This window comes from Elgaria multicarinata, chromosome 2 (assembly GCF_023053635.1).
Source record: "Elgaria multicarinata webbii isolate HBS135686 ecotype San Diego chromosome 2, rElgMul1.1.pri, whole genome shotgun sequence".
Taxonomy (NCBI): Eukaryota; Metazoa; Chordata; class Lepidosauria; order Squamata; family Anguidae; genus Elgaria; species Elgaria multicarinata.
Window position 1 is genome coordinate 3237476 of NC_086172.1, and position 26169 is coordinate 3263644.

At 45.9% G+C, this 26169-nt stretch overlaps 1 protein-coding gene across 2 annotated transcripts in view; it reads left to right on the forward strand.

Moving 5' to 3' along the window:
- The first annotated feature begins 557 nt into the window (after nucleotides 1-557).
- Nucleotides 558-26169, forward strand: part of KMO (kynurenine 3-monooxygenase) — a 57218-nt gene continuing 31606 nt past the window's right edge. For both annotated transcript variants that reach the window (XM_063115939.1, XM_063115940.1), the window contains exons 1-8: nucleotides 558-664; nucleotides 5826-5895; nucleotides 10173-10270; nucleotides 12629-12718; nucleotides 14370-14418; nucleotides 20063-20150; nucleotides 21486-21651; nucleotides 21755-21826. In XM_063115939.1, the coding sequence (XP_062972009.1) occupies nucleotides 566-664; nucleotides 5826-5895; nucleotides 10173-10270; nucleotides 12629-12718; nucleotides 14370-14418; nucleotides 20063-20150; nucleotides 21486-21651; nucleotides 21755-21826 (732 nt within the window). In that variant the 5' untranslated portion in view covers nucleotides 558-565. The remainder of the gene's footprint in view (nucleotides 665-5825; nucleotides 5896-10172; nucleotides 10271-12628; nucleotides 12719-14369; nucleotides 14419-20062; nucleotides 20151-21485; nucleotides 21652-21754; nucleotides 21827-26169) is intronic.

Here is a 26169-nt window from a genome sequence, read left to right on the forward strand (position 1 = left end):
TCTGTGCAGGGACAAGTATTTTTTAACATATAAATGATGGCTTAAATAACACACTCTACACATAGTCAGTTATTTCAGCAAAATAATGCACCGTGCATTTTAAAAAATCCTGCCACAGAACATGATAACCCACAATGGGTTAAATAATCCATTGTGGGTTATTGTGCTAGATATGTTTTTATTTGCTGTGCTGGCAGCTTTGAATTACTGTAGTTTTGAAGTTTTAAAAAGCCCTAGTAAGCTCATGACAGTTTATTTCTGTTATTCAGTTATACTAGAGAATGAATAACTTAATGAACATTAAGGTAAGAGGAAATAAAAAGATTATGGCTAGATCCAGATTTATTCATATTTAGAGCAGACCCTTTGAAAACAATGGGACTTTTATTCATCATGACTAAAGTCTCATTAATTTCAATCGGTCTCCTTTAAGTATTACTAAATTTCGATCCAGCCCAATTGTTTGAGTGCCCAGATGTATTCTGTTTTAGCTGATCATTGACCATGACTTGAGTGGACTGCCTGTTTCTCCTCCCCTGCAAATGTTCCCTATTGAGCAAGAGAAATGTATACACTTTTCCTGCCTGGTCTAAGAAGAGACATTGAAGTCATGGATCCTTCTGGTACACAGAGGAAAAAAGTAGCTATTATTGGGGGAGGCTTGGTAAGACATTTTTATTTTCTCTTGTGATTACTGGCAGGCAATCAATCCATTGGTTTGCTTTTCATACCCAGACCACAGTTTGAAAATGGACAATAAAATAGGAAGAGCTGTAACCATGTCTCTTCACACTCGGGTGTACAAACTTTTTGACATCTGACTGTGTTTCATCTAGAAATGTAAAACCTCTGTATAAATTACAACAAAGGTACACTTTCTCTGATAACAAAGAATTGGATCCATGCCTGAATTCAGGTGTGTGTATTCTCTTGCAACCATACCGCTGTATATGTCTACCCTGTTAATGTTCCACTGTATAATTGCATTCATGAGCTGTGCTTGTAAAAACCCTGGAGTTGTCTCGCCAATCTTCCCTTCAATTTGCAATTCCTGGGGAGTACTGAATGCATTTTAGGGTGTCCTCCCAGTTTGCAAGGGGCAACAACTACAACCTTGCACAAACTGAGAGGGCCCCAATAATCTGCCTCAATATCCTTTTTAATGTGCAGGGATTCTGATTACTGGGTGGAGCACAGATGTTTCTCAGCTTCCCTGAGGATAGGAAGTTTTGAAACCACTGGAATAAAATGTACTCTTTCATAATGCAATTTCTTTGCATGTAAAATGACCTGGGAAGAAACCCAAGTAAGCTGATGCTGGGTGAAGAAATGTACTTTAGGGTGCACTGAAAGGACTTTACTCTTTGAACCTTTATGAAGGAATTTGCAATTAAAGGTAAACGACACTGTCATTTATATCACTTTTCAAAGATGTGAATACACAGCTATGTCTGAAGATATATGGAAAAAGTAATGTTAGAATTAAAATAAATGCATGTAGTGCAGAGAGAGACAACTGGGGTATCTACCTTTTTCCGTAACAAGAGGCTAACTGTATCTTTAAGCTCCGTATGATTCAGAGCAACTCAACAAAAGCAGCTTTCCAAATTGCGAAAGAATTATGCAGAGAAAAGCTATGCCTGATGGGGTTTTGCCTCTCAGGAAATTCACATTGCTTCTCATGGGTGAAAAAGGTGGGGAATTCTAGAGACAATAGCACTATTCATGTGTTACTCACATGTATGGCCTTACCAGGAGAAGGGCCACACTTTTAGCCCCACCCCTGAAGTCACATCTCCGTTGTCCAACATCTGTGCATTGAGCCTAGGTGTCTGCATAGGAACCTTAATGTACGAACAACTACTCATGCAGCAGCTCCTCATGTTCAAGACACCCCTATAACTAGCAATACTGCATTGCAGATACTGTATTGCAATGGTTCCTCTCCTACTTGACGGGTCGGCTCCAGAAGGTGGTGCTTGGCGAACATTGCTCAGTCCCCTGGAATCTCCAGTATGGTGTTCAGCAGGGGTCAGTCTTATCCCCTGTGCTGTTTAACATGTACATGAAACCGTTGGGTGCAGTCATCTGGAGTTTTGGAGTGCTGCGTGTCATCAGTACACTGATGACACGCAGCTCTACTTCTACTTTTCATCAGGTGAGGCTGTGGATGTGCTGAACCGGTGCCTGGATGCGACAATGGACAAGATGAGGGTTAATAAACTGAAACTCAATCCAGACAAGACAGATGCTGTTAGTGGGTGGTTCTTCTGACCAGATGGTGGGTGTTCAACCTGTTCTGGATGGGGTTGCACTCCCCCTGAAGGAGCAGGTTTGTAGCTTGGGGGTTCTCTGAGAACCATCTCTGTCCCTTGAGGGTCAGGTGGCCTCGGTGGCACAGAGTGCCTTCTACCAACTGGGTGGTGGCCCAGCTACGCCCCTATCTGGACAGGGATAACCTAGCTTCAGTTGTCTATACTCTGGTAACTGCCAAATTAGATTACTGCAATGTGCTCTATGTGGGGCTGTCTTTAAAGACAGTCCAGAAGCTGTAGCTTGTGCAAAATGCAGCAGCCAGATTGATAACTGGAACAAGATGGTTCGAACTTGCATTGGCTGCCTATATGTTTCTGAGCCCAATTCAAGGTGCTGGTTTTAACCAATAAAGCCTTTACATGGCTCAGGACCACAATACCTGATGGAATGCCTCTTCCAACATAAACCTACTCATACACTCATTCCAAGTAAACAATCATTGTGTGAAAAAGTAGATAACAAGAAAAGTTAGTCACCAACCTTCCTTTGAGTGGTCCAAAAAGCAACACATCCTTCTCTCCCCACCTATATGATTGCTTTTATAGAGGGACCTTTTATTTAGTTCAGAATCTTTGAAGTATTTGTGGCAGCAGAAGATTCCTCAACATTTCAATTTATATACGAAGATTTGTGCTGCCTGTTCTATAGATCTATGGAAGATCTTGGCTCTCTCACTAAGAGCCTACATATTATCTAATCTTTTGAAGTACATGATATGGTACATGCAGTGCAGTGAGGTGTGTATGTGTTTACTGGTGTAATTTACAAATATAAATAGCATTCAAAGTTCTGCTCAGCCCCCTGCATGCAAACAGATCTTTAGGAGAGGATCTCTCCTAAAGGCAACAACTTTATATGAGTGCAATGGACTATATTAGCTTTTCCAAAATGACATCAGTGGTGAGGCTTAGTGGCCTTCTATACGTTAGCACTCATTGTGCACTGCTGACATAGAAGTTGTTTCCAGAGCGAATGCTCCTAGCTCTACAAAATAACAGCTTTTCTGCTGCAAGTTACAAATGGAATTGCAATTAGCTCTCCACATTTCAGGGGGTCTAGTGCTTTTTTCATGTGAGCATCTTGCGATGTTCCATCAGCACTGTGGGCAGGTGTCGTCTCCCTCTCCTTGCCTCAACCCTTAGGTTGCCACCTTCTTCCAACATTTTTGAAGCATCCTTTCTTCCAAGTAAACGTGTTTATGATAACAAAGAGGCTTGACTAACAAATTTATTCTGACATAAGTTACATGGCCACTGCCCCCTTGAAGTGTAAGCCCCACCAACGTCACCTTTAAATGCCAGTTCAGAGGACTCTCCCCCTCCACGTGAGGCCACCCTCCAGGAGCAAAGATTTGAAGCCAGGCAATGTGTTCATCCCCCGCAAAAGACTGAGCAGGAGGACTGTAGGAACCTGCCTGCTTGCTCAAGGCCCAGGTAGGAGAACAACTTTAATCTTTTGCTGCCACTTTTGTGCTCCAGTAAAAATGCACAGGTGCACCTATTTTTTTTTAAAAAAAAAACATTATTGGTTGTGCTATTTCATTATAAAAAATTCCACTATTCTAAACTTGTTTTTAACTTTTTTTTCCTTTCTTTTTTTAAGTGCCTGCAGCACAGGGCTAAAGGACTGCAACTAAGCTTGGTTCCTGGTAAACATGGAACAAATTGAGCTGTTAAGTCCCACTGATTTTTTCCACATTTCTAATCTAGTGAATTTCACAGCCAGGTCTTATTAGACAACCTGAAGTCAGTTTCATAATCCTGACTAGTCAGTTCCACAACGGGGCTAGGCAGGTTTGATTTTTCCTGCTTGTTAGCTGGCTTTGCAACTCCTGTTTTAACAAAATATCTCACTGTTTCTCCCCCAGACTCATAGCGCAAAGCAGCTACATTTTAATCTTTTTATTTCATTGGGGCCATTGCTAGACCAGGCTATATCCCGGGCTGATACCTGGGATCGCCCCTGTGCGTCCAGATGACGCACAGGGGATCCCGGGTTCAGGGAGGGATCAACCCTCCCTGGCCCCAGGATATAGCTTACCCCTTTCAGCCCAATTTTTCCCACAGTTTCGGGCTGAGCCTGAGACCATGAGCGTGTAGCCCATTCCGCGGCTTTTCCTGGCTCCGCACAATTACTCGTGTGTAGCCAGGAGAAGCCGCGCACAGGGCGTAGCGCTCCCCAGGAGCACTGCGCCCATCGAGGGCAGGGGGGAGTAGGGAAACCAATTTTTTTAAAAAGCTTACCTGTGCGCACAAGCGTTTGTGCGCATCGTCCCTTTAAACATAAAAAAATGGCAGGCGCGATGGCTCTCTTTTTGAGCTCGTCGCGCCTGACATATAGACTAGCGTGACAGCCTGCAATAGTTGCATTGCAGGCTCTCCCCTCCTCCATCACACTTTTTAAGGTAGGTCTAGCAAAGGCCTAGATCAGAATTGCACAACTATTGAATTGAATTTTTTTTAAAAGGGAATGAACGAAAGGAGGAAAATGGCACTACAGAGTTGCAGTTGGGTTGGCAGGCCAAACTTCATTCCAGGAGTGAATCATAGAATAGCAGAGTTGGAAGGGGCCTACAAGGCCATCGAGAAAGGTCTGCCTTCCCCAACCCAAAGTGCAAGTCAGTATTGCCCCTGTTAAAGCAACAGAAACACGTTTCCTATCTGTCTGGACACTGGGAGAGGAGATTAAATGCAAACGGGTTGCATGTGCTCACATCCATTGCAACAGATGCCCTCCTCCCCATGGCCCGTCCTCTTAGGCATCCCTGGGATATGGAGCTGAGCAGAGTTTGGCTCCATGCTGTACTAGTGGAACGCTAGGAGGCTGCACCTCCGACATTCCTAGTGTTGTCCCCAGGAACAAAATGGAAGATTGTCAGGAGGAGACACGCCCAACAGATTCTTGACAGAAGTGAAGTCAACACTGTATCATCCAACACCTGCCTACACAAAGCAGAGAGGATTGCATGGGGAGACAATGGCAGTTCAATCACAGGACCTCAAAAAATACTGCATTTCCCCCATAGCAAAATAACACGGGAAAGCAGGGGGGGGGGAGAGACGTGAGACAACAACTGCAATGGGGCAACAGTGTTGTATACAGCTTGCAGGAGAACTGGTGACCAAACAATGATGACCACACACAAAAACCCTGTCTGAAGTTCCCCAATGTCATGTGGACTCCTCATGAATTTTTGTGAATAAGGCAGCACCTCCTTGTATACCAACAAAACCAGTGGGTCACTCTTTGAAAATTGGCACAAGTACTGTCTTTCCTTTTATTACATTTTCAAAATCTACACTGTTCTCCATGGGCTATTCAGATCCCTCTTTTAGTCTATCTTGTGGAACAACTTGGTGTTTGGCCTGCAATTGTCATGATAGAATTCTGATGGCCAATATATCACATCCTTTCCATTGTTGCACATTTTAGAACTATATACTATCTCCAAATGTTGTATAAACAAACTATTTTTCAAATCTAAAATCTGTCTAATGCTTTTATTGTAGGTGGGTTCTTTAAATGCTTGTTTCTTTGCAAGAAGGGGTTTCTTGGTGGAAATTTACGAAAGCCGATCTGGTATGTTGATTTTTATTTTTATTTTTAGCATAAATTGAAATCCTGTCTTGAATGTGTGCTTTCAGATCCCATAGTCTTCTCTGGAACTTGCATACATGTGTGTGCGTGTGTGTGCATGTGCGTGCGTGTGCATGCATAATATATTGAGGCCTTATCCATTAGCTTGTTAAATTGTACCTACCCGGACCTTAAGATCATCCACAGGGGCCCTTCTCCGTGAGCCCCTGCCAAAGGAAGTGAGGCAGGTGGCTACTAGGAGGAGGGCTTTCTCCGCTGTGGCACCCCGGTTGTGGAATGAGCTCCCCAGAGAGGTCCGCCTGGCGCCTACACTGTACTCCTTTCGTCGCCAGCTGAAGACCTTTTTATTCACTCAGTATTTTAACACTTAATTTTAACTTAAATCTAAATTTTACTGTTTTAACTCTGTATTTTAACCTTATATCAATTTTGCTGCGTGGTTTTATCCTGGTTGTGCTTTTTATATTGTATTTTGTATTTGTGTTTTAACCTGTTGGTTGTTTTATGATGGTTTTAATTTTTGTGAACGCCCAGAGAGCTTCGGCTATTGGGCGGTATAAAAATGTAATAAATAAATAAATAAATAAATAAATTGCCAATGTTTCTCTCCCCCCCCCCCCCCCAGTGGGATATGGGCTTATAGCCAATGATTGCATGAGTGGAAGGCAGCTTATGCAACCAAAATTTCTCTTCCCATCCTCTAACCCCAAGTAACCACTGAAAAGCCGTTCCAGGGCATTTAGGTGGGAATGGGCAAGGGATACTAAACACTGTATCATCACAGAGGGTCTGATAAAAACAACAAAGGAGACAATCTCAGCACCAGGTGAAGGATCCTGGTCCTCGTCTATACGACTGCGGAATTGCTTCTCATTAAATTTTAACCTGAATTTTAGCTGATTCGAATTAGTCAACGATCGTCACACTGCAGCAACAACAGTGATTTATAATTTTTTTAGTGTACTTGATGCTGTGCACATTTGCACGTCTGCAACGAAGGAGGGACGAGCAAAACAATAAATTATATATGCGGAGATCTGCATATTTATATTGGTGAAAGGAGAGTCCAGTGTGATGTTGCCCTGCAGGATCATGCCCCGGGTTGCAGCCCAGCACCCGAACTACCCCCCAAGGGTCTCTCGTTTGTTGTCAAAACTGCAAGCAGTTCACTGAGATGGAGGAGGAGGCTGCCTGGCTCAGAATCTCCTGCCCCACCACCTCATCCTTTTGCCTTTCAGCCACATGCATACACATGCGAGTGCACACCCAAAACCGGCTTCCCCAACCCAGGCAAGCTTTGCCTAATAAGGCTCCCGAAGCACTAAACGGCCCCTATTTTCGAAAGGGGCAGTCTGGAGAGTTCTTCAAGGAAATTTAGAATAATGCACCCGAACGAGGCAGCAGATGAAGAACAGAGCAGGGGACTGCTCACTCACTGCCCGTTCGCCATCTTTGTTGTAAAATTGAAAGTGAAAACAGTGGGTAGAAACAAGGCAGCCGATAGGGGGGAAGGGGGGAAATCGGCCAATCACATCAAAGCTACGCCCACATGACAAATGCGATTTAACTCCCCTAAGGATACATAACCATAATGCAATGCAAAGTCGGACGTTAACCTAAAAGTCCCAGTAAATCGGAAATACGAGTATGTGCATTATTGTGGGTAAGAGCCACCGCTGCAGTGAATGGATGGCTGCGTCGTGTGACCTAAAACACAAATCTGCACATTTACTTTGGTATAAAGTGGCCGTGTAGATGTGTCCCAGGTTGCATTCTCAGGGTGATATGGCCAACAAGGCACCACCAGCCCCTAGGCTCAGCCCTCCAAGAGCAAAGGAAGGGGCTGCTCCCGGTGTGTGTGTGTGTGCGCGCGTGCACTCCCTGCCTCCAACTGGGAGCAGCAGCAGACAGAAAGATACCCCTTGTCACTCAAGGGAGGACTGGATCCCAAACGTGGGTGGGTGGCCTGACTTCGCTCCACCATCCCCAGTAGGTCCTTCATTTACCTCCATAGCCTCGGTCATATTACCCTGTACATGCACTGGAATTGGAATAATGACATTTTTGTTATTTTATTTGTATTTTTTTAAAGTTTGCATTCCCCCCTCAAATTTTGTGCCCCACTTAACTTGGGGCCGTAGGCAACTACATACTTCCCCTATATGAATAGGCCTCCCCTGGGGAAAGGGAAGAGAAACATTGCTTGTGTAAGCTGCCTTCCATTCAACCATCACTGAATACAACCCATGGCTTATATAATTTTACAATGATTGGAGCCTGATCCTATTCTCTATTTGTAGTGACAACAGTAGAGATTATAATTAGGCATCTGGTAATAGTACCTATTCTTTCCAAGCTAGGAGCTGCCCTTGCTCTGTGGCAAGAATGAAGCACTGGAGAACAATCCTTACCATTAATAATCCAAGTTCGTTTTGTTAATTAACACCCATGTCCCAATGTTACTATAGAGCTTTTCTTATTCTAGGCTCCACTAGATCTGATGTTTTGTTTTTCACACAACTGTGCCACACATGTATAAAGCAAGAGAATGTCTATTTTAATGTCACAAGGAGCGCACAGGTAAGAAGAGCTGAACCCTCTTTCCTCTCCTGCTTTACCTCTCTGAGGCTTTCACTTCAAGCTCTATTTGTAATTGGTCCAGCTTCAATACCAGAAGTGGACTGAACTCAGAGAAAAATGTCTGAAGTGTTGAGTTGTATGGAGGGACAGAGGGAGAGTTCATTTCCTCTCACATGTGTGTGCCCTTCAGGTAAAAACAACAACAACCCAGACCCCTCCTCCACTCCTCTAACAGGGTAGAAAGGTGAATAAACAAACAAGTCTGCTCAAAGCAGGTCAAAACACAATAGGTAAATCTTTAATAACATTTCCAGTAAGCCTGTCTAAAATCACTATATCTAAAGGTGCTCCACTCCCTTCACCCGAATTCCTCTACCTCCTGTAGAAACATGTGCAGACTCACAAACTGAGTAGATATTAGCTGCAATAAAGTGTAGCGAAAGTCTTCTGCCTTCCTGGAAAGGCTCCCACCCCCCTACCCACCCACCCACCCACCACCATCAGAAAAGAGAAAAAAAGGGAGGGTGTGAAGAGGTATGATACAAAGAAGGTGGGAGGAGAGGGCCCTAGAGCTTTCCATACAAAAGACAAGGGAGTGAGCAGGTGCAAGTGGTGTGCAGGTGTGCCCAGGCACACCCTAATATCTCAAGCAATAAGCATCAAATTGAGAGGGGCACTGAGTAGGGATACAGAGGGGATACAGAAGCAAGGCAAAGGCTTCTCTGCCACCGCGCCAAAGCACCACTGCCTCCAAGAGTGCACCATTGCTCCTGGCAGCAAGAGAGAAAAGGAACCGCTCCGCTAGACCTCTGCTGGAGTGGCTGCGCCGACCGACCTCTCGCCAGCAGAGGCAACTGTAAATGACCCCGGGCACATGCTGCCAAAATGTTGCCCATGGGGCAGGGATGGCCCTCCAGCTGCCCTGCTGCCCCTGACAGTGGGCTGCTGCTCCCGGCAGCAGGAATCACTCTGCTGGGAGGCTCCTCTCCGTCAGGAGCTGCATTCCAGAGAGGCCAGGAAGAGGGCTCCCAAAGGCCAGTGCCCCCTCCTAAGCCCCTCCTTCAGCCAGTGTCACCACCAAAGCTGGGACTTCAGGAGCATCTCCTCATTCTCCCCCTCTCACCGTCAGTGGCCCTCCCACAGTCAGGCAAGCCGAGCGCGGAGCAGGGCGTCAGCACTGACAGTGAGCAAAAATAATGTCCTTTATGACTGAGTATTCAATAAAATTCCTTGGGTGCTGCACACCCTAACGAACTGTGCTGTGCATGCCTGTGGGCAGGGGAGTGTTCTAGAGGGGTGGGGGTGGGGTGGGGTGCGGGATAGCTGGATGCCAGTGGCTTGGCAGGGAGCCATCGCTTTCCTTTCATCGCCAAAAGGAAGGTCGGACGCTCCTTTTGGAGACGCTCCATCACTGAGAAATGGACATGATTCCACCTATGTATGAAACCCTCCAACTTCTGTGCACAGAGATAATAGCAGAATGCAAACTGTACTAATGCACCCCCATGGAAATTGTACTAATTCAACCCCATGGAAAATATCCTGCCCTATTTCTAGCCTCTCAGGCCAAGAGCGTGACAGGCTTCAGAGCGGTGAGCAATGTTGAAGCATTTTCCAAATTACTGTAGCCATCCATTATAACAGCTTTAATGCACAAAGTGCTATTGATTTCATTCCAGACATCCGAAGTTCCAATGCAGCTCGTGGCAGGAGCATTAATTTGGCCCTGTCTCACAGGGGACGGCAGGCTCTCAAAGCTGTAGGAATGGAAGACCAGGTGACTGTCTCTTGAAAAATAATTAAATGCATTTTTTATATTCCATGTGTATTGTTGGATTGCTAGGTAATCCAAAAGTTCTAAGGAGAAACTGTAACTAGCTTTTTGGGATGTTATTCTATCTCCTTCCTCAGCTGTTTTCAGGGAAAGCTAAAAACTGGGACAGGTATTTGACATGGATGCTTCAACTACTGGGCTGATAAGTGCCATATACAGTATTAGTAATAGGGAGTTGCTATATGTAACTCATGGGACTCCTTCCCACTTCAGAACTGGATGCTTAAAAGATACACAAAACCTATGATCACAGACAGAGGTCACGCATACAGAAAAAACGGGATTAACTGTGGCATCTGCATTAGAAAGGATCCTAAGTAGCAGTGTTAGGAATGAGTGTGGAGCCAGTGCAGGAACAGAGTAGATGGTTTGTTTTGACACCATATATCGGGTAAGTTCATATGGTCACTTTTTACTTCAGAATTGAGAATGGGATAAAAACCACCGCCTGGCTCTATTAAAGGCATAACATAAGCAAGAGCATTTTAATTATTATTTATTTCTCACACGTGTAATTGCACTTTACCAAGTTGCTCAGAACGATGTGCATGGAGATATGTTTTTAAACTTACAGCTGCACAGGGAGTTACATTAGTCTGATGGATTGGGGTGGGGGGAAACCTCCCCCGCCCCACCAATTCCTTTGATATGGAGCTCTTCGTGGTCTCTGTGCATCACACACATGGGCTCTGCGCCTATGTGGAGGGTGATTGCTCTACATTTAAACAGCAACAGCAACCTCAACAAAGCAAGCGCCAGTGTTCATCTTCGACGTTCTGCTACCAGCACAGGAAGAACGATTCCAATGACAAGGGGTGGCTTTGACTCCCTGATGCCTCCTGTTCTTCAACATCATGGCAGCACCCCCTTTGGTTTCCGTCTCTCTCCATCCCTAGGGGCATGGAATTAAATCACCTCAGCTTCTTGGGTCCTTACCATCATCGAGAGAGGATACCATATGGAGTTCAATTCCATGCCCCCTTCGGGTGTGTTACAGACCACTACTCCATCAGTACCGCTATGGATAGAAGTCTCCTTCCTCTTAGAAAAGGGGGACATTGTACCTGTACCTGTCAGCCAACAACATCTAGGCTTTTATTCCTGATATTTTACAGTTCCAAAGGAAGATGGGGGCCTGCGTCCCATTTTAAACCTTAGGGATGTCAAGTCATTCATTATGACCAGGAAATTTTGGAAGATTTTGCTGGCTACAATCCTACCATTACTGACTGAAGATGCGAAGTTTGCATCCATTGTCCTGAAGGAACAATCTCCCTGATGAGGCCCGCTTGGTGCGGACATTGTTATCTTTTCAGTGCCAGGTCAAGACTTTTCTTTTCTCCCAGGCTTTTAGCAATATGTAATGAGCCTGGGTTTGTTTTCATGGTTTTAAATTGTATGTTTTTGTGATTTTAAATTTTTGCATATTGTTTTCAAATGTTTTTATCCTATGTAAACCACCCAGAGAACTTCAACTTGGGGCGGTATACAAATGTAATAAATAATAATAAATAAATAATAATTAAATCTTGATCCACCCACACAAACCCCTCAACCTTTGGGGAGTCTTTCACATCCAAGCCTTTTGAAATACTGCCAACTGCAGAATTATGTTTACTTATCTGGAAAGTTTTAGCAATCACAACTGCCAGAAGGGCAAGCAAGGGCATGTCTACACATGTGCCGAGCAACAGGTGAGCTATAGAGCCCGTATAGATGTAGCCCTACCTGCCTCCAGTAAGAGAGCTAGCTAATTCCCCATGTGTGTGATGCACAGAGAGCATGAAGAAGGAGGACAGGTTGCTTACCTGTAACTGTGATTCTTCGAGTGGTCATCTGTGCAGTCACACAACCCCACCACCACAATCCCCATTTTGGTATTTGATACATTTGTATTCATGCTGAGGGTGTGGGTTTGATCCCTTGGTACCGAGGCTGCAATGGGGTCTCAGGAGAACTGAGGGATTGGTGGGAACCCTCCTAGGTATGTGCTTGGGGGAGGGTTTCTGCCAAAATTCTTAGCTATGGAAAGTTCCCGAATCAAAGCTCCATGCAGGCGTAGAGCCCATGTGTGTGACTGCACAGATGACCACACAAAGAACCAGTTACAGGTAAACAACCTGTCCTTTTATGTCATTATCTCTTACTGGTTTCTTGCTCTAATAAATGACTGTCTACCCACCCCTCTCTTTTCCTCTTATAGTAGGCTGGAGTAGAAGCGGGATGGGTGGGTTATTGAACCATCTTTATTGTTAGTTGATTGTCCTAAAAAACAAAACGTTTTCCCTCTTTGGATTTTAGATTGTGTCTAAAGGCATCCCCATGTGGGCGAGGAGGATTCACATGCTCTCAGGCAAGCAATATTCAATTCCCTATGGAACAAAAAAACAGGTATCAGCTTAAATATCCCTTTGTACTTCAGTTTTGGCCCATTTAAACTTTAGTGGTGTATTTTTGTGTATAATATCCAACTCTTACTATGTACATTATCATTAGGGATGGGGGGTGGGGATCTCCAATGAGGCAGGCTTCTGAACTTGTTTCGTTTCACACCGAGAGAGGAGAGGGGCTACGCCAGGCTCCACCCACCCTTGCAAATGGCATATAGTGTTATGCATAATTAGCATTATGATTTGTAAAGATTTGTATTCTAAACTAAAGGATTATAAACATTGGCCATATCTTTACTGCCATATTTTTAACCATGCTGTAGAAGTATAAGCCTATGAGTTGCACAGGGCCTTGTCATTTAAGCGTCTTGTGCTGATGCTGGGTCCAGCGCCATCATAGGCATAGCTGGGCTCACTGACGGTCTGGGTGCCGACCCTCACTCTCATTGTTTGCATGGCTCAGTTACGGCCTGCATGTGGTTCTTGACAAGGTGGGAGGTGAGGAATTGAGAGAACGTGGGGTATCTACTTGAGGTAAATAAGGACAAATCTCAACTCCATAGTAGTGAAAAGTAGGGCTGTGCAAGCCTCGGGCCTCGGATTTGGAAATCCAAATCATGGAGGCCATTTTAGGGTGGATCTGCCATTTTCTTTCATGGCCCTAGGTCTCCACGGGGCCCAGGAATGGTGGGCACACGCATCCCTGCTGTCACTGCCAGAACTGCCAACTCCTTGGTGCAATTGCCCCTTCCTCAGTGTGATCGGCTGCTGCCGCTGCCACAATCCAGGATACTCCAGTGACTGGAGGGATCCGCGCATGTTCTGCAGGCACCCTGCAACCACCTGCTTTCCCCAAGAGCTGCCCATTTCCTTTACCAGAGTGGGAGGCTCTCAGGGAAAGCAGGCCACTGTGGGGCACCTGCAGAATGTGCAGGGACTCCTCCAGGATTGCTGGAGTATCTTGGATCATGACGAGGAATGGCAGATTGACCAAGGAGGCGGCAATCGCGCTGAGAAGCAGGTGCTGGTGGCGGCAGCAGCAGCAGCAGCAGCAGCAGCAGCAGCAGCAGCAAGGACATATGTGACCACCATTCCTGGGCCCTGGTAAGTTCAGGCTTCCCAGGCACTGCATGCTGGGAGTTATAGGCTGTAACTTCCTTTCAGGGGCCCAGGACTGTGCAAGAAAATGGCAGATCCACCATAAAATGACCTCCGTGATTCAGATTTCCAAATCTGAAGCTCAAGGGTTGCAGAGCCCTAGTGAAAAGGACTTCCTAGGATTGGGATGCCCGAAAATGTAAAAAAGAAAGAAAAGGAAAAGAAAAGGAAAAGTGGGAGGCACTTCATTTTATTAAGACCAGTCTGGTATTAGTAGCTAGAGTGTTGGACTGGGAGTCAGGAGATCCGTGTTCTAGTCCTCATTCAGCCATGGAAACCCACTGGGTGACTTTGGGCCAGTCACAGACTCTCAGCCCAACCTACCTCGCAGGGTTGTTGTTGTGAGGATAAAATGGAGAGGAGGAGGGTTATGTATGCCACCTTGGGTTCCTTGGAGGAAAAAAGGCAGGATATAAATGCAAAAACAAATAAATAAATAAATAAATAAGCAAATACAAAGATATTCTGTGCCTTATGGTGGCTTTTTCATGCAGTATATTCTTTCTGTGGATAGAACAAATTTAAACAAGGAGCTGCTAACTGGTAAGTGTGCTTTTTCTTTTCTCTCTTCTTTTTCCCTTCGTCATGTCTAAAACAACATAGTGTGTGAGACAGTAACATTAGTCAAATAGAGGTTAGTGTGTGTGTGTGTGTGTGTGTGTGTGTGTGTGTGTGTGTGTGAACTGCCCAGAGAGCTTTGACTATTGGGCAGTATAGAAATGCAATAAATAAATAAATAATATTTTTTTAAAAAAAGACCGATAGGAAGTGCTCTTGTGTTCATATGATTAAGATGAAGAGAGAGAGAGAGATGGGATGGGATGGGATGTGGGGAAAGAGAGATTCTAATTGTGGTGGCAGTGGTTTGAACACACATTATCTGTCCTGAAAAACAAATTCTTCAGAGTACAGCAAACCACCACATAACTTCCACATAATGTAAAATGTTGCTACTATCAGGACTATATAGCTCAATGGTGGAACAACTGCGTTGCATCCGGAAGGTCCCAGTTCAATCCCCATCATCTCCAGGCAGGGCTGGCAGAACACCAGTGTCACCAATACTGGGCTAGATGATTCAGTATGAGGCTTCCTTCATCCTTAGTTTGCCAAAGCATCCCCAGTAAGGTTCCATACTTGGTGGAGAGAGAGAGAGAGAGGGCACAAATGCTAAGTGCTTCTACCTTCTCATCGTACTGGAATGCAGTTAAACTATGAACTTTGAGTGTAACATGAAATAAACATACAAAGTAACAGAGGATGAGCTAACAGCAATTTTTCAGGGAATAAGAATGTGGATTTATATTATCCATGCTCTCTGGTAGCCAAAGCATGCATTGCAACATTTTATGTCAGTGCAGTTTCATGGGGCTTAAAACAGAACAAATTATTATTTATGATTAGGAATTTTAGTAGATGCACCACATGAAACAAACTTCTATCAATAATAATAATAATAATAATAATAATAATAATAATAATAATAATAGTCTGCTTGTCTGTCTATCTATTAGCACCACAGCACCAAGATCATGATACCTGGACACCTGAAATTTGATGTTCTAAGAGAATGTTAGGAGTTGTTTTGTTTATAAAATGCATTAATTAATTTAAATCTGTCTACATGATTGAAGCCCCCAGAAACATCTTCAGCCACTATTGGCAGACTTCCCTAACCAGCACATAACTTTGCAGTCCATATAGTTTGAAGCCAGTGCAGGTTAGTAGGCTAATGGACAGAGTTATACAGTTGACCCTCCCCCCTGCTTTGGGGCAGCCCCACCCAGGGGAACAGAGTAGACAGACCTTTCTCTCGGGGGGGGGGGCTACAGGGGTGCACTATGGCAGTTATAATGCCTGCCTGAGCATCCCAGCAGCCATTGCTTCACTCAGACAGAGCAGGCACAGTGGGCAGAAGCCAATGAGCCCCTTATGCCCTGCCAATTCCTGCCCACTACTTGCAGAATGGAGGTTTAGTGCTTCTGGGGCAACTGGAAATGAGCAAAAATGCTTATTTCTGGAAGGAGGCAGGTCAGTGGAGCTTGCGGAACGGAGCTCCATCCACCTGCCCCATTCAAGAAATGAGTGTTTTCGAACTCTGTCAGCTGCGTGAGTTTGGTTGAAGGCTTTTCACCTTGTGAAGCTGGGTTAGTCCACTAGAGGTTAATAAAACTTGTTGTAATTTAAAGATATATGGAGCACAAACTTCAGTGCAGAAATACCAGTAGGAAAAATATAGTTTGCTCAATTACAGGGAACACAGTCGTGTTCCCTGTAGTTAAGGATGGTCAGTAAAACAAGCATTCCACCATGTTAAATGGAGTTACTGGAGGGTGGGTCAACCTAGCAGCCTAAAATGAAAAATATTTCAGCAATCTTTCTGAAACGCAGTACTGCCAGAAAGAAATGCTGGTTTTACATACCTTGCGCGTTTCAGGAAGATTGGTGAAAAATTGAGGGCTGGATGGGAGTTCAAAGGACAAAAGGGGGGAAGCATGTCTGTTTCAAAGTGTTCAGACATACATCCGGGTTGGCAACCATTTTTTTGTGCACTTATAGCACCAAATTGGAAGCCTCCCCATGCAATCCATTAGTAGGATTGCATTGCCCTATACTCCCCATTGATGGAATGGTCTTTCTTTTTTCAAAAGACCATTCCATCAATTTTTAATCCTTCTTTAAAAATTCCCATGTTTCCCTATGGGGAATCTGATAAGCTAATGCATGCGTGTCAACGTCAGATTACCCGGAGGGAGGGGGAGAAGCAGGAAGCCTGCGCTCATCCCTGACAGATAAGGTAAGTTGGGGGGGGGGGCTTGCCTGGAGCCGCTGCTGCAGTTCGTGCAACGGCAAGCCCAGGCGTGGCAGCGGGAACCGGGGGGGGGGCACGACTTACCTGGTCCGTTGGTGGCAGGCCCGGGTTTCAATTGAGCCCCCGGCTCCACCCAGAAGCATTGCGGCCTTGCTTCCGGGTGGAGCCGGGGGGCTCAATTGAAACCCGGGCCTGCCGCCGATGGACAAGGTAAGTGAAGTCTGTGGGGGGCTGGGCTTGCCTGGAGCCGCTGCTGCCGCCGCAGTTTGTGCTGCGGCAGTGCTGGGCCCAGGCCGGGCGGGGAGCAGCGACTTACCTCCTCGTCCTCCGGCCGGCCCAGCTTGAAATGGAGCCCCCGGCTTCACCAGAAGCTAGGCCTTGGCCTAGCTTCTGGTGAAGCCAGGGGCTCGATTTAAACCTGGGCCGGCCGGAGGACGAGGAGGTAAGTGATGTTGGGGGGGGTTGGGCTTGGGCGGAGGGGAGTGGGGGGGTTGTCTGGGGCCGCCGCTGCCACTGCAGTTTGTGCGGCAGCAGCGGTGGGCCCAGGCCGGGGGGGAGCGGCGACTTACCTCCTCCTCTGCCAGCCATCCCAGGTTTCAATGGAGCCCCCAGCTTCACCGGAAGCTGGGCCTCGGCCTAGCTTCCAGTGAAGCCAGGGGCTCAATTTAATCCTGGGACGGACGGCGGAGAGGAAGGTAAGTGATGTTGGGGGGGTTGGGCTTGGGTGGGGTGGGGTAGTTGGGGGGATTCCCTGGCTGCACCGCTGCTGCAGTAGTTCAAGCGGCGGCGGCAGTAGGCCGGGCCGGGCTGTTGGGGGGTGGGGGGATTCCCTGGCCCCACCGCTGGCGCCATAGTTCGTGCGGCGGCTGCGGGGGTAGGCCGGGGCGGGCCAGGCTGGGCTGTTGGGGGGTGGGGGGGTTGCTTCCCTGGCTCCGCTGCTGCCGCCGTAGTTTGTACGGCGGCAGTGGTGGCCCCAGGCCGGGGGGTGGGAGGGGCGGGCAGGAGCGAGCGTGTGAGCGGGGGGCAGGAGTGGGGGGTGGGCGGGAGCAGGGGGCCCAGGCCGGGGGTGGGGGGGAGGACGAACTTACTTTCCTCTCCGACGGCAGGCCCAGCTTTAACTGGAGCCCCCGGCTTCACCGGAAGCTAGGCTTCGGCCTAGCTTCCGGTGAAGCCGGGGGCTCCAGTTAAAGCCGGGCCTGCCAACAGAGAGAAAGGTAAGTGATTGGGAGGGGGTTTGGGCTTTCCTGGGGCCACCGCCGCAGTTTTTGCGGTGGGGCAGTGGGACCAGGCGGTGGTGGGATGGGACAGTGGGGGGTGGGGGGGAGGGGGGGCTTCCCACTGTTAAAGATACATGGGCCCTGTCCTACTTTTCATATGGTCACCCTAGCCATATGGAAAGGAGGACAGGGCTCCTGTATCTTTAACAGTTGCATAGAAAAGGGCATTTCAGCAGGTGTCATTTGTATACATGCAGCACCTGGTGAAATTTCCTCTTCATCACAACAGTGAAAGCTGCAGGAGCCCAGCCCTCTTTTAAATGGGGTCACTGTAGTATAGCTCCTGCAGCTTTCACTGTTGGGATGAAGATGGAATTTCACCAGGTGCTGCATGTATACAAATGACACCTGCTGAAATGCCCTTTTCTATGCAACTGTTAAAGATGCAGGAGCCCTGTCCTCCTTTCCATATGGCTAGGGTGACCATATGCAAAGGAGTACAGGGCTCCTGTATCTTTAACAGTTGTATAGAAAAGGGAATTTTAGCAGGTGTCATCTGTATGCATGCATAACCTGGTAAAATTCCTTCTTCATTCTAACAGTGAAAGCTGCAGGAGCCCTGCCCTCTTTTAAATGGGGTCACTCTAGTATAGCTCCTGCAGCTTTCACTGTTGGGATGAAGATGGAATTTCACCAGATGCTGCATGCATACAAATGACACCTGCTGAAATTCCCTTTTCTATGCAACTGTTAAAGTTACAGTTATCTGAGATTTAAAAGATATCTGGTCATCCTTTACAAAAAGCCATGAAATTCAATAAACAAAAAACCTACGGTTTATAAAACAACGTTAAGGATTTACACTTTTCCACCAAGCTCCAAAAAGCGGGGAAATTGGGAGTTAAGGCTTGCCAGCCTTAACGCCACATCCTCCCTAAGGAGGCAGAAAGTACCAGTGAAATTCTCATTCTGCCAAAGCAGATATAAACCATGAGGACAGGATGGAGAATAGGATATGCAGAGGTGACTGTGGGGTTGTGGAAGACTGATGACGAACAACTTAGGGCCACCTACTTCTTTTTTTGTAAGCCCCATCCCACTTACGTGCTCCATCGCCGCTGGGCCCAGGCTTGAAATGAGCGCCCTGGTGCACCCGGAAGCTCTATTCAAGCCTGCGCCCGCTGACAAAGGAGCAGGTAAGAACCCCCCCTCCCACCTGGACCCGCTGCAGCTGCTGTACGAACTGCGGCACCGGCTTCAGGCAAGCCCCCACCCCAGCCCACCCCAGCCCACCCCACTTACCTGCTCCGTCGTCGCTGGGCCTGGGCTTGAATCGAGCGCCCTGGTCCACCCGGAAGCAAGTCCACACCTGCAGCCTTGCTTTTGGGTGGACTCGGGGGCTCGATTCAAGCCCAGGCCTGGCCATGACAGAGAAAGTAAGTGGTGGGGTGCGGGGGTGCATGCCTGGAGCTGCCGCAGTTTGTGCAGCGGTGGCGGCAGGTCCAGGTAAGGGGCCAGGCAGGAGGGGGGGTTTCTTACCTGCTCCGTCGTTGCCTGGCCCAGGCTTGAATTGAGCCCCTGGGTCCACCCAGAAGCAAGGCTGCAGGTGTTGGCTTGCTTCCGGGTGCACCAGGGCGCTCAGTTCAAGCCTGGGCCCAGTGACGACAGAGCAGGTAAGTGGGGTGGGGTAGGGGGGGGTTGCCTGGAGGCGCCGCCCTACGTTCCCCATCCTGCTGTCCCAGCATTCCTGACCATGAGACATACTGACTTGCAATGATGGATCGTCGCAGTCCAACACCTTTGGAGGGCACCAGGTTGGGGAAGGGCTGCTCTAAACAAAAAAAGAAGTAGGTGGCCCTAAGTTGTTCATCATCAGTTTTCCACAACCCCACAGTGACATCTGCATATCCTATTCTCCATCCTGTCCTCATGGTTTATCTGCTTTGGCAGAATGAGAGTTTCACTGGTACTTTCTGCCTCCTTAGGGAGGATGTGGCGTTAAGGCTGGTGAACTTTAACTCCCAATTTCCCCGCTTGGTGGAAAAGTGTACATCCTTAACGTTGTTTTATAAACTGCAGGTTTTTTGTTTATTGAATTTGCTCCTAGTTCTGTCCAAATATCTGTGTTTAATGCTTCTTTCTTTTTCCCGTTCTACAGCTGCAGAGAAATATTCCAATACTAAACTATACTTTGGACACAAACTGCTTCATTGCCATGTGGAATCAGGGGTCCTGACCTTTTCAGGGTAATCGGTAGCTAAAGTCCACTCTAATAATTAATCAGAACTCAAACAATTGGTCCAGTTAACTCTTCCCAGCTACCTTGGGGGTGGGGGATGGGATGGGGTTGCAATTGCTCCAGGCATCATGAGCTTTTTCAAAATAATATGACACCTGAAGAAATTAAATGCACAATTCTTTCCTTGGAAGTAAGTCTGCTGTGTTTAGTAGTGCTTTTCCCAAATAAAAGTGTTTAGTTTTATGGTCTAAGCACATGGTAGAGTTTTCCAAATCTTTAATCATCAACAAGGCAGCTGCATCTCTTATCTGCCTTCTGCTCTTGCACAGAAGCATTGCAGCTGAGGTCAGGCTGATAGGGCCTGGTTTGTTATGGAGCAATGACCTTGATTTTCAGGAGATAACAGGCCCTCCTCAGTAAATGGACTCGTAGCCCATGTACCCAATCTTAGGATGTGTGTGTGTGTTAAAGATATGAAACAAGGGCATCCAGGCCTCTTTGTCAGTGGACATTTTGAGAAGAGCAGAGCTTACTGCCCTGACGAAAAATATTCTGGTTGAATTAGTGCACTGATAGACCAATAATATTGTCCTTGAAAGCTGACAGAACAAATAATATCCATTATTTTACAAATAGCTACATTAAGATATCTATTTCAAGGTTCAACAGCTGATTTTGGATTTCTTAGGGATATTTCTTTCAAAACATGTATTTCAGTTTTAGCTTTACCTCCTCTCTCTTACCTAATTCCAGCTGTGGAGAGTTCAGTGTGGATTTTGTATGTTAACTGGTTCTTTATAAAACAAAGTCCAGTCTTAACAAAATGGGTGAGTGTGGGCAGGAACAATCTTTAAGTGCTTAAAATATAATGCTACAAAAAAGGGAAGTCCAAGCAAACAAATGTCCAGTTACCACTCAAAACACTGTAATATTCAGGACTGGGCCTCCTACTGGGAAGGCTGAAGCAGTTGCTTAGGTGGCAGGTGCTGGGAGGTGGGACAGGGAACAGTGGCATGGTATTGAAGAAGAGAAGGACTAGGCCATGCATGCAGCCTGTCTTCTGCTCCTTCAGCTAGCCTGCTGCCCTGAGGTGTCCTGGAGGATGCTGTCCCATTGCCAGTCATGCAATAAGATCCAATTGTTAGTCTACTAAACTTTTGTACATGGAGTAGAGGGCATTATCTTTGCCTCATGCAGCAGAATGTCTTGGGCCACCCTGGTAATATTAACTAAAAGCGTACAAAATAGGTTTTATTATTAATTTGGTAGAGGGTGAGTAGATATCTATAGAAATATGCCAATATTATTTCTCTTCATTGTTGTTGCTTTTGTTCTTTTTAAGATCAGACCAGATAGCAAAAGAGGTCATTTGTGACCTAATTGTGGGCTGTGATGGAGCCTTTTCTACAGTTAGGAAGCAGTTTATGAGGCAAACACGTTTCGATTACAGCCAAGAGTATATTCCTCATGGATATATGGAACTGAACATTCCCCCAAAGGATGGAGATGTAAGTAGTGGGAACCCACCTAGACTTTCCTCCTCTCCCAGTTGATTGCTATATAGGAACTGAAAGATGCCTTCTTTATACTCTGTTTTGGTCTTTTTTTCAGTTTGCAATGGAGCCAAACTATCTTCACATCTGGCCCAGGAACACATTCATGATGATCGCACTGCCAAATCTGGTATGAGAATAAATACATATTTAGAACTGTCTTTTTGAAATTTGGAGATGATTTCAAGATCAACATTTCTGGAAAACAGACTTTAAAAAAAGGACACCAAATGGCCATAGGAAATCATTGGAAGATTTTAGGGATCATCTTCAAATAAAAATACTTAAAGGGGATAAACATTTATTTTTCCTAGAAAACAACACAGAATTAAAATCCTAACAGAGTGGTTTTAGGAAACAACTCCTATGAACCCCAACAAAACAGTTTCTAGGGATCATCTCCAAATACAAGAATAAAATAGAATGCAATAAACAGAAGGTGATGGCAGTTTTATATAATTTAAACAGGGGGAGCCCCCAAATTGCTCAGAGATAGCAGAAGTACTACTCCCCTAACCTCCCAGGAGTTCCAATGTGATGCTTGCTCCATAAAAATGCCCCCCCCCATGTGCATGGCCAAACTATTTCCTTCAGAATGGACATAGTAAAGCATTAGTCTGTGACAAACAGCCCCACACATAAGAGCGGGGACCCCCAAACTGCTCGTGGAATTAGAGTTAGCACCCCAAACATCCTAAGAGTGTCTCCTTGATGCATGGTCTATTGGACTGCTCCCCTCCATACATATGGTTATAATATTCTGTGTCCTTCAGAAAGGCCATAGGAAAGCATTAGGTTGTGACAAGCAGCCCCGCAGAAAAGAGCGAGAGCCCCAAAACAGCACACCCATGACAGAGTTAGTATCCTTAACAGCCCAGGAGTACCAGTGTGATGCGTGCTGCATTGGAATGGCCCCTCCTTGCGCATGGCCATAATAATCAAGTGTCCTTCAGAATGCCGATAGAAAAGCCACAGGAATGTATTGCACTGATACAAGCAAACCCCCCTCCCCCCAGAAAAGAGCAGGAGTCTCAAAAACTGCTCACAGGTCACTAAGGGATTACCAACAAACACTCCAAAAGTCCAATTTGATGCATGGGCATCAAAAGGACTTGTCGTGGAATTCTTTACATGGTCAAGAGACTGGACACAACTCAGGTTAGGGCTCGCTCGCCAATCGCTTTATTGCAGCAACACAGAAAATACAACATTGCAATCGTGGCTCTTAGCACACCAGCCAAGAGAGCTAGCCACCGCCCAAGGACTAACACTTTTATAGACTTCTACAGTTTCCATACGTAATTAGAGCATGCCTTATTGTCAGAGGTAAATTGTCCAAGGTTTTAAGCATGGCATAACCTGTTGCCTGGTTACATGGGAAGTAGCTGACTTATACATTCTGTATCTCCCTTTGGCTCCCATCCTCCACATGTCTCAGCCTTAAGAAATAGCTGGCCATACATCCCCCTTTGCACCATATCCTTGGACATGAGAGACAGCTGACCATGCACATCCTACATTCCCCTTTTGCCTTAGTAACACAGGGCGAGGCTACACAAGGTTGGTGGAAGTTAGAGTGACCAAATGACAGGAAAAACCAGGATTTGTTAGAATTTTTGGTAACAAATCTAGGAAAGGGGAGCATTGTGAAATTTGAAGAAAAATTCAGATTTTTTTCTGCCCTCTCCACCCAAAGGGCAGCTCTATATTTTTTCCTATATCTATGGCCACAAACTACAGTGGCCTTAAAGAGAAGTGGCCCTGTATGGCTGCTGCAGTTTGCAGCCATCGATATAGTAAAAATTGAGGTGCCATTGACCTTAACTTCATAGGGCTGGAGAAACAGGCCTGCCACTGCTTCTGCCTCAATGCACACATGCTCATTCCCCCCTACCTCATTGTAAGGGCTTTTCTATAAGGGCAGGGGGTGAGTGAGTGGGTGCTTCTTGGGAGGGAGAAGGAGGAAGAGGAGGCCGACACCCAACGCATTTGACTTAGCGAAAAGAGGAGGAGGGGAGTCTGAGGAGCAAGGAAAATGGTAGGAAGGAGACCTGGGCCAAGGGAGGCGGCAGCGGAGAGAGAAATAAAGATAGTGCATTGTTGGAATTCTGTGGGCTGTAACCAAAATTCAGTTAAGTAGTCATAAATTTGTTTGGCTCATAGGAGAAGATAGTTTGGTTTTGTTGCCCAAGCACTGGCTTTAGAAAATCTGTGATCCCACCTGATTTTGCGAACAGAAGGAAAGGGAAACATTTGGAAAAAGAAGTTTACTTCCTAAGTGGAAGTGTAGAAGAATTTAAAACTTTTACTTCCCATTAAATCATGTGGGCACAATACTGTTGAAATTAAGAATATTATGTCTTGTTGATTCAAATGTTTAACAGTAACATCCTGTATATGTTTACTCAGAAGTAATTCCCACATTTGCTCAGTGAGGCTTACTCTCAAGAAAATGTAATTGGATTGCAGTTTATAGAATCATAGAATAGTAGAGGGGAGACAGGACTTGCCTTTGCGGAAGCCATGTTGCAGAGACGCTGAATGACCACTGTGGACATCTCTTCCAGCAATATGGGAGAGTTGTAGAGAGTTGGTCCTCTGCAACTGTAAATCAGGATGCCAATCATGCTGCAGTTGCAAAAATGCTGGCGTCCCTTGTACACTGCTGTGTAAGAACTGTAAGGCAAAGTGCTTGAAGTCTACTGGCCCAATAGTAGAAGAAGAACCATTTGAGGACACTGATGTTGTATTGTAATATTTAAGTGCCTAAACATCAAAGACAATGATTTCATTTAATTATTTCTTAAAAGTAGTTTAATTTACGAATACTTCAACATTTACCAATGTTACACATTAAATTTAGAAATGAGGAATACTGTAATAACAGTTAATAGTTCATATTTTTGGTTGTTTCCCCCCCTATATAAATTAAAAAATGATATATTTTAAACATTGGATGGGGCTGTTAAATGTTTGATTAGTGAAGAAATTTTACAATAACAAAAGTATTTTTTTTCATTTTCTTCATTTTTTAAAGCAAATTTATTAAAATACCTACTTTAAAATTGGATTTTTTGACCAAAATTTTTTTATAAAAGGCATCTCAACTGCTTATCTATGCCATTTTTAAGATAGAGTCCACCATTTTGTCAGGGTTTCTGACCATTTTGGCTGCAATTATTGGTATGCAATGCATGTCATGATTACAGATCTCAATACTGATACCAAGATAGCAGAGACTGGGAGTCCTATGATCGCTGGCGCTATGAGGACATGGAATACTGTAGGCAACATGAAGGGGTTACGCAAACAGACCCCGGTGTTTTTCAGCCCTGAAGGGAGGATCATATGAGGGTAACTCGTGAGTCTCAGCTGTTGCAAACTGATCCACTGGAATCACAGCTGGGAAGCACTACTCGTCGACCAACTGTTGGTCTTCAGCTCAGGATCTCATTTCCTCACCGCCACCCATCAGACTTCTGATGTCAAGGACTATTGCTAGCTTCCTCCTCCTCACCATCCATCCATCCATCCATCCATCCCTTCACTGGAAGCAGAGGTAGCCACAGAGGGGTCTTTATCTCCTTCTGAAGACCTTGGACAATTCGCAGACCAGGTTATGCGCATGGCTCAAGCGCTGGGAATAGCAGTGCAGCAGGCTGCCCCAACCGTTCAGGATCCAGACTTTCACTCGGTCTCATCAAACATATCACAGCCTGTCTCCATACCAATGCTCCCAGTTGTGTTGGATACTGTCAAGCACTCCTGGAACACCCCATCGTTGATGTCACTGACGTTGAAAAGACTGGATAGTCTTTATAAGGTGCAACTTCACTCGCTGAGTTTTTCTTCTACCAGCCTGTACCAGGCAACAATATCTGGTTATCAGCTCCTACTATGGGAGAAAATGGGGACAAAAAATGTACTTTAACCCGTCGCATACAAAATGAAGACCTTAAGTTATCGTGCCAGCAAATTCATACATCAAAATGTGAAGTAGACTGTGAGGCTAAAGTCCTCACCGCTGCTATTGCCTTATGAAGACTTGCTTGGCTGCATTCTGTGGGCCTCTCCCAGGAAATGTGAATGAAAATTAAGGACCTACCTTTTGATGGCTTGGGCCTTTCCAATGAGAAAACTGATGACGCACTTGATGTGGTCCAGCAAGCATGGCAACGGCGAGGAAAATGGGCTTCCAGCAGCCATATATCCCACTGCAACACAGATGGTCCCGACCGCGCCCTTCCTTCTCACAGGATCGATACTGTCATCAGCCACAGCCTTCCTTTTGGCAGAATCCGCCGCAGCAGAAGAGACTGTTCTCAGCATCCAAGGTAAGGGGTTTCTCAAGGAAGAATGACCCACCAAATCGAGGATAGTTTTGACTCATTACCAACTCAATTGATGAACAATTTTGACCTTTTCAAAGAGCGCCTGGCCAACTTTCTTCCAGCTTGGCAGGCAATTACCAGC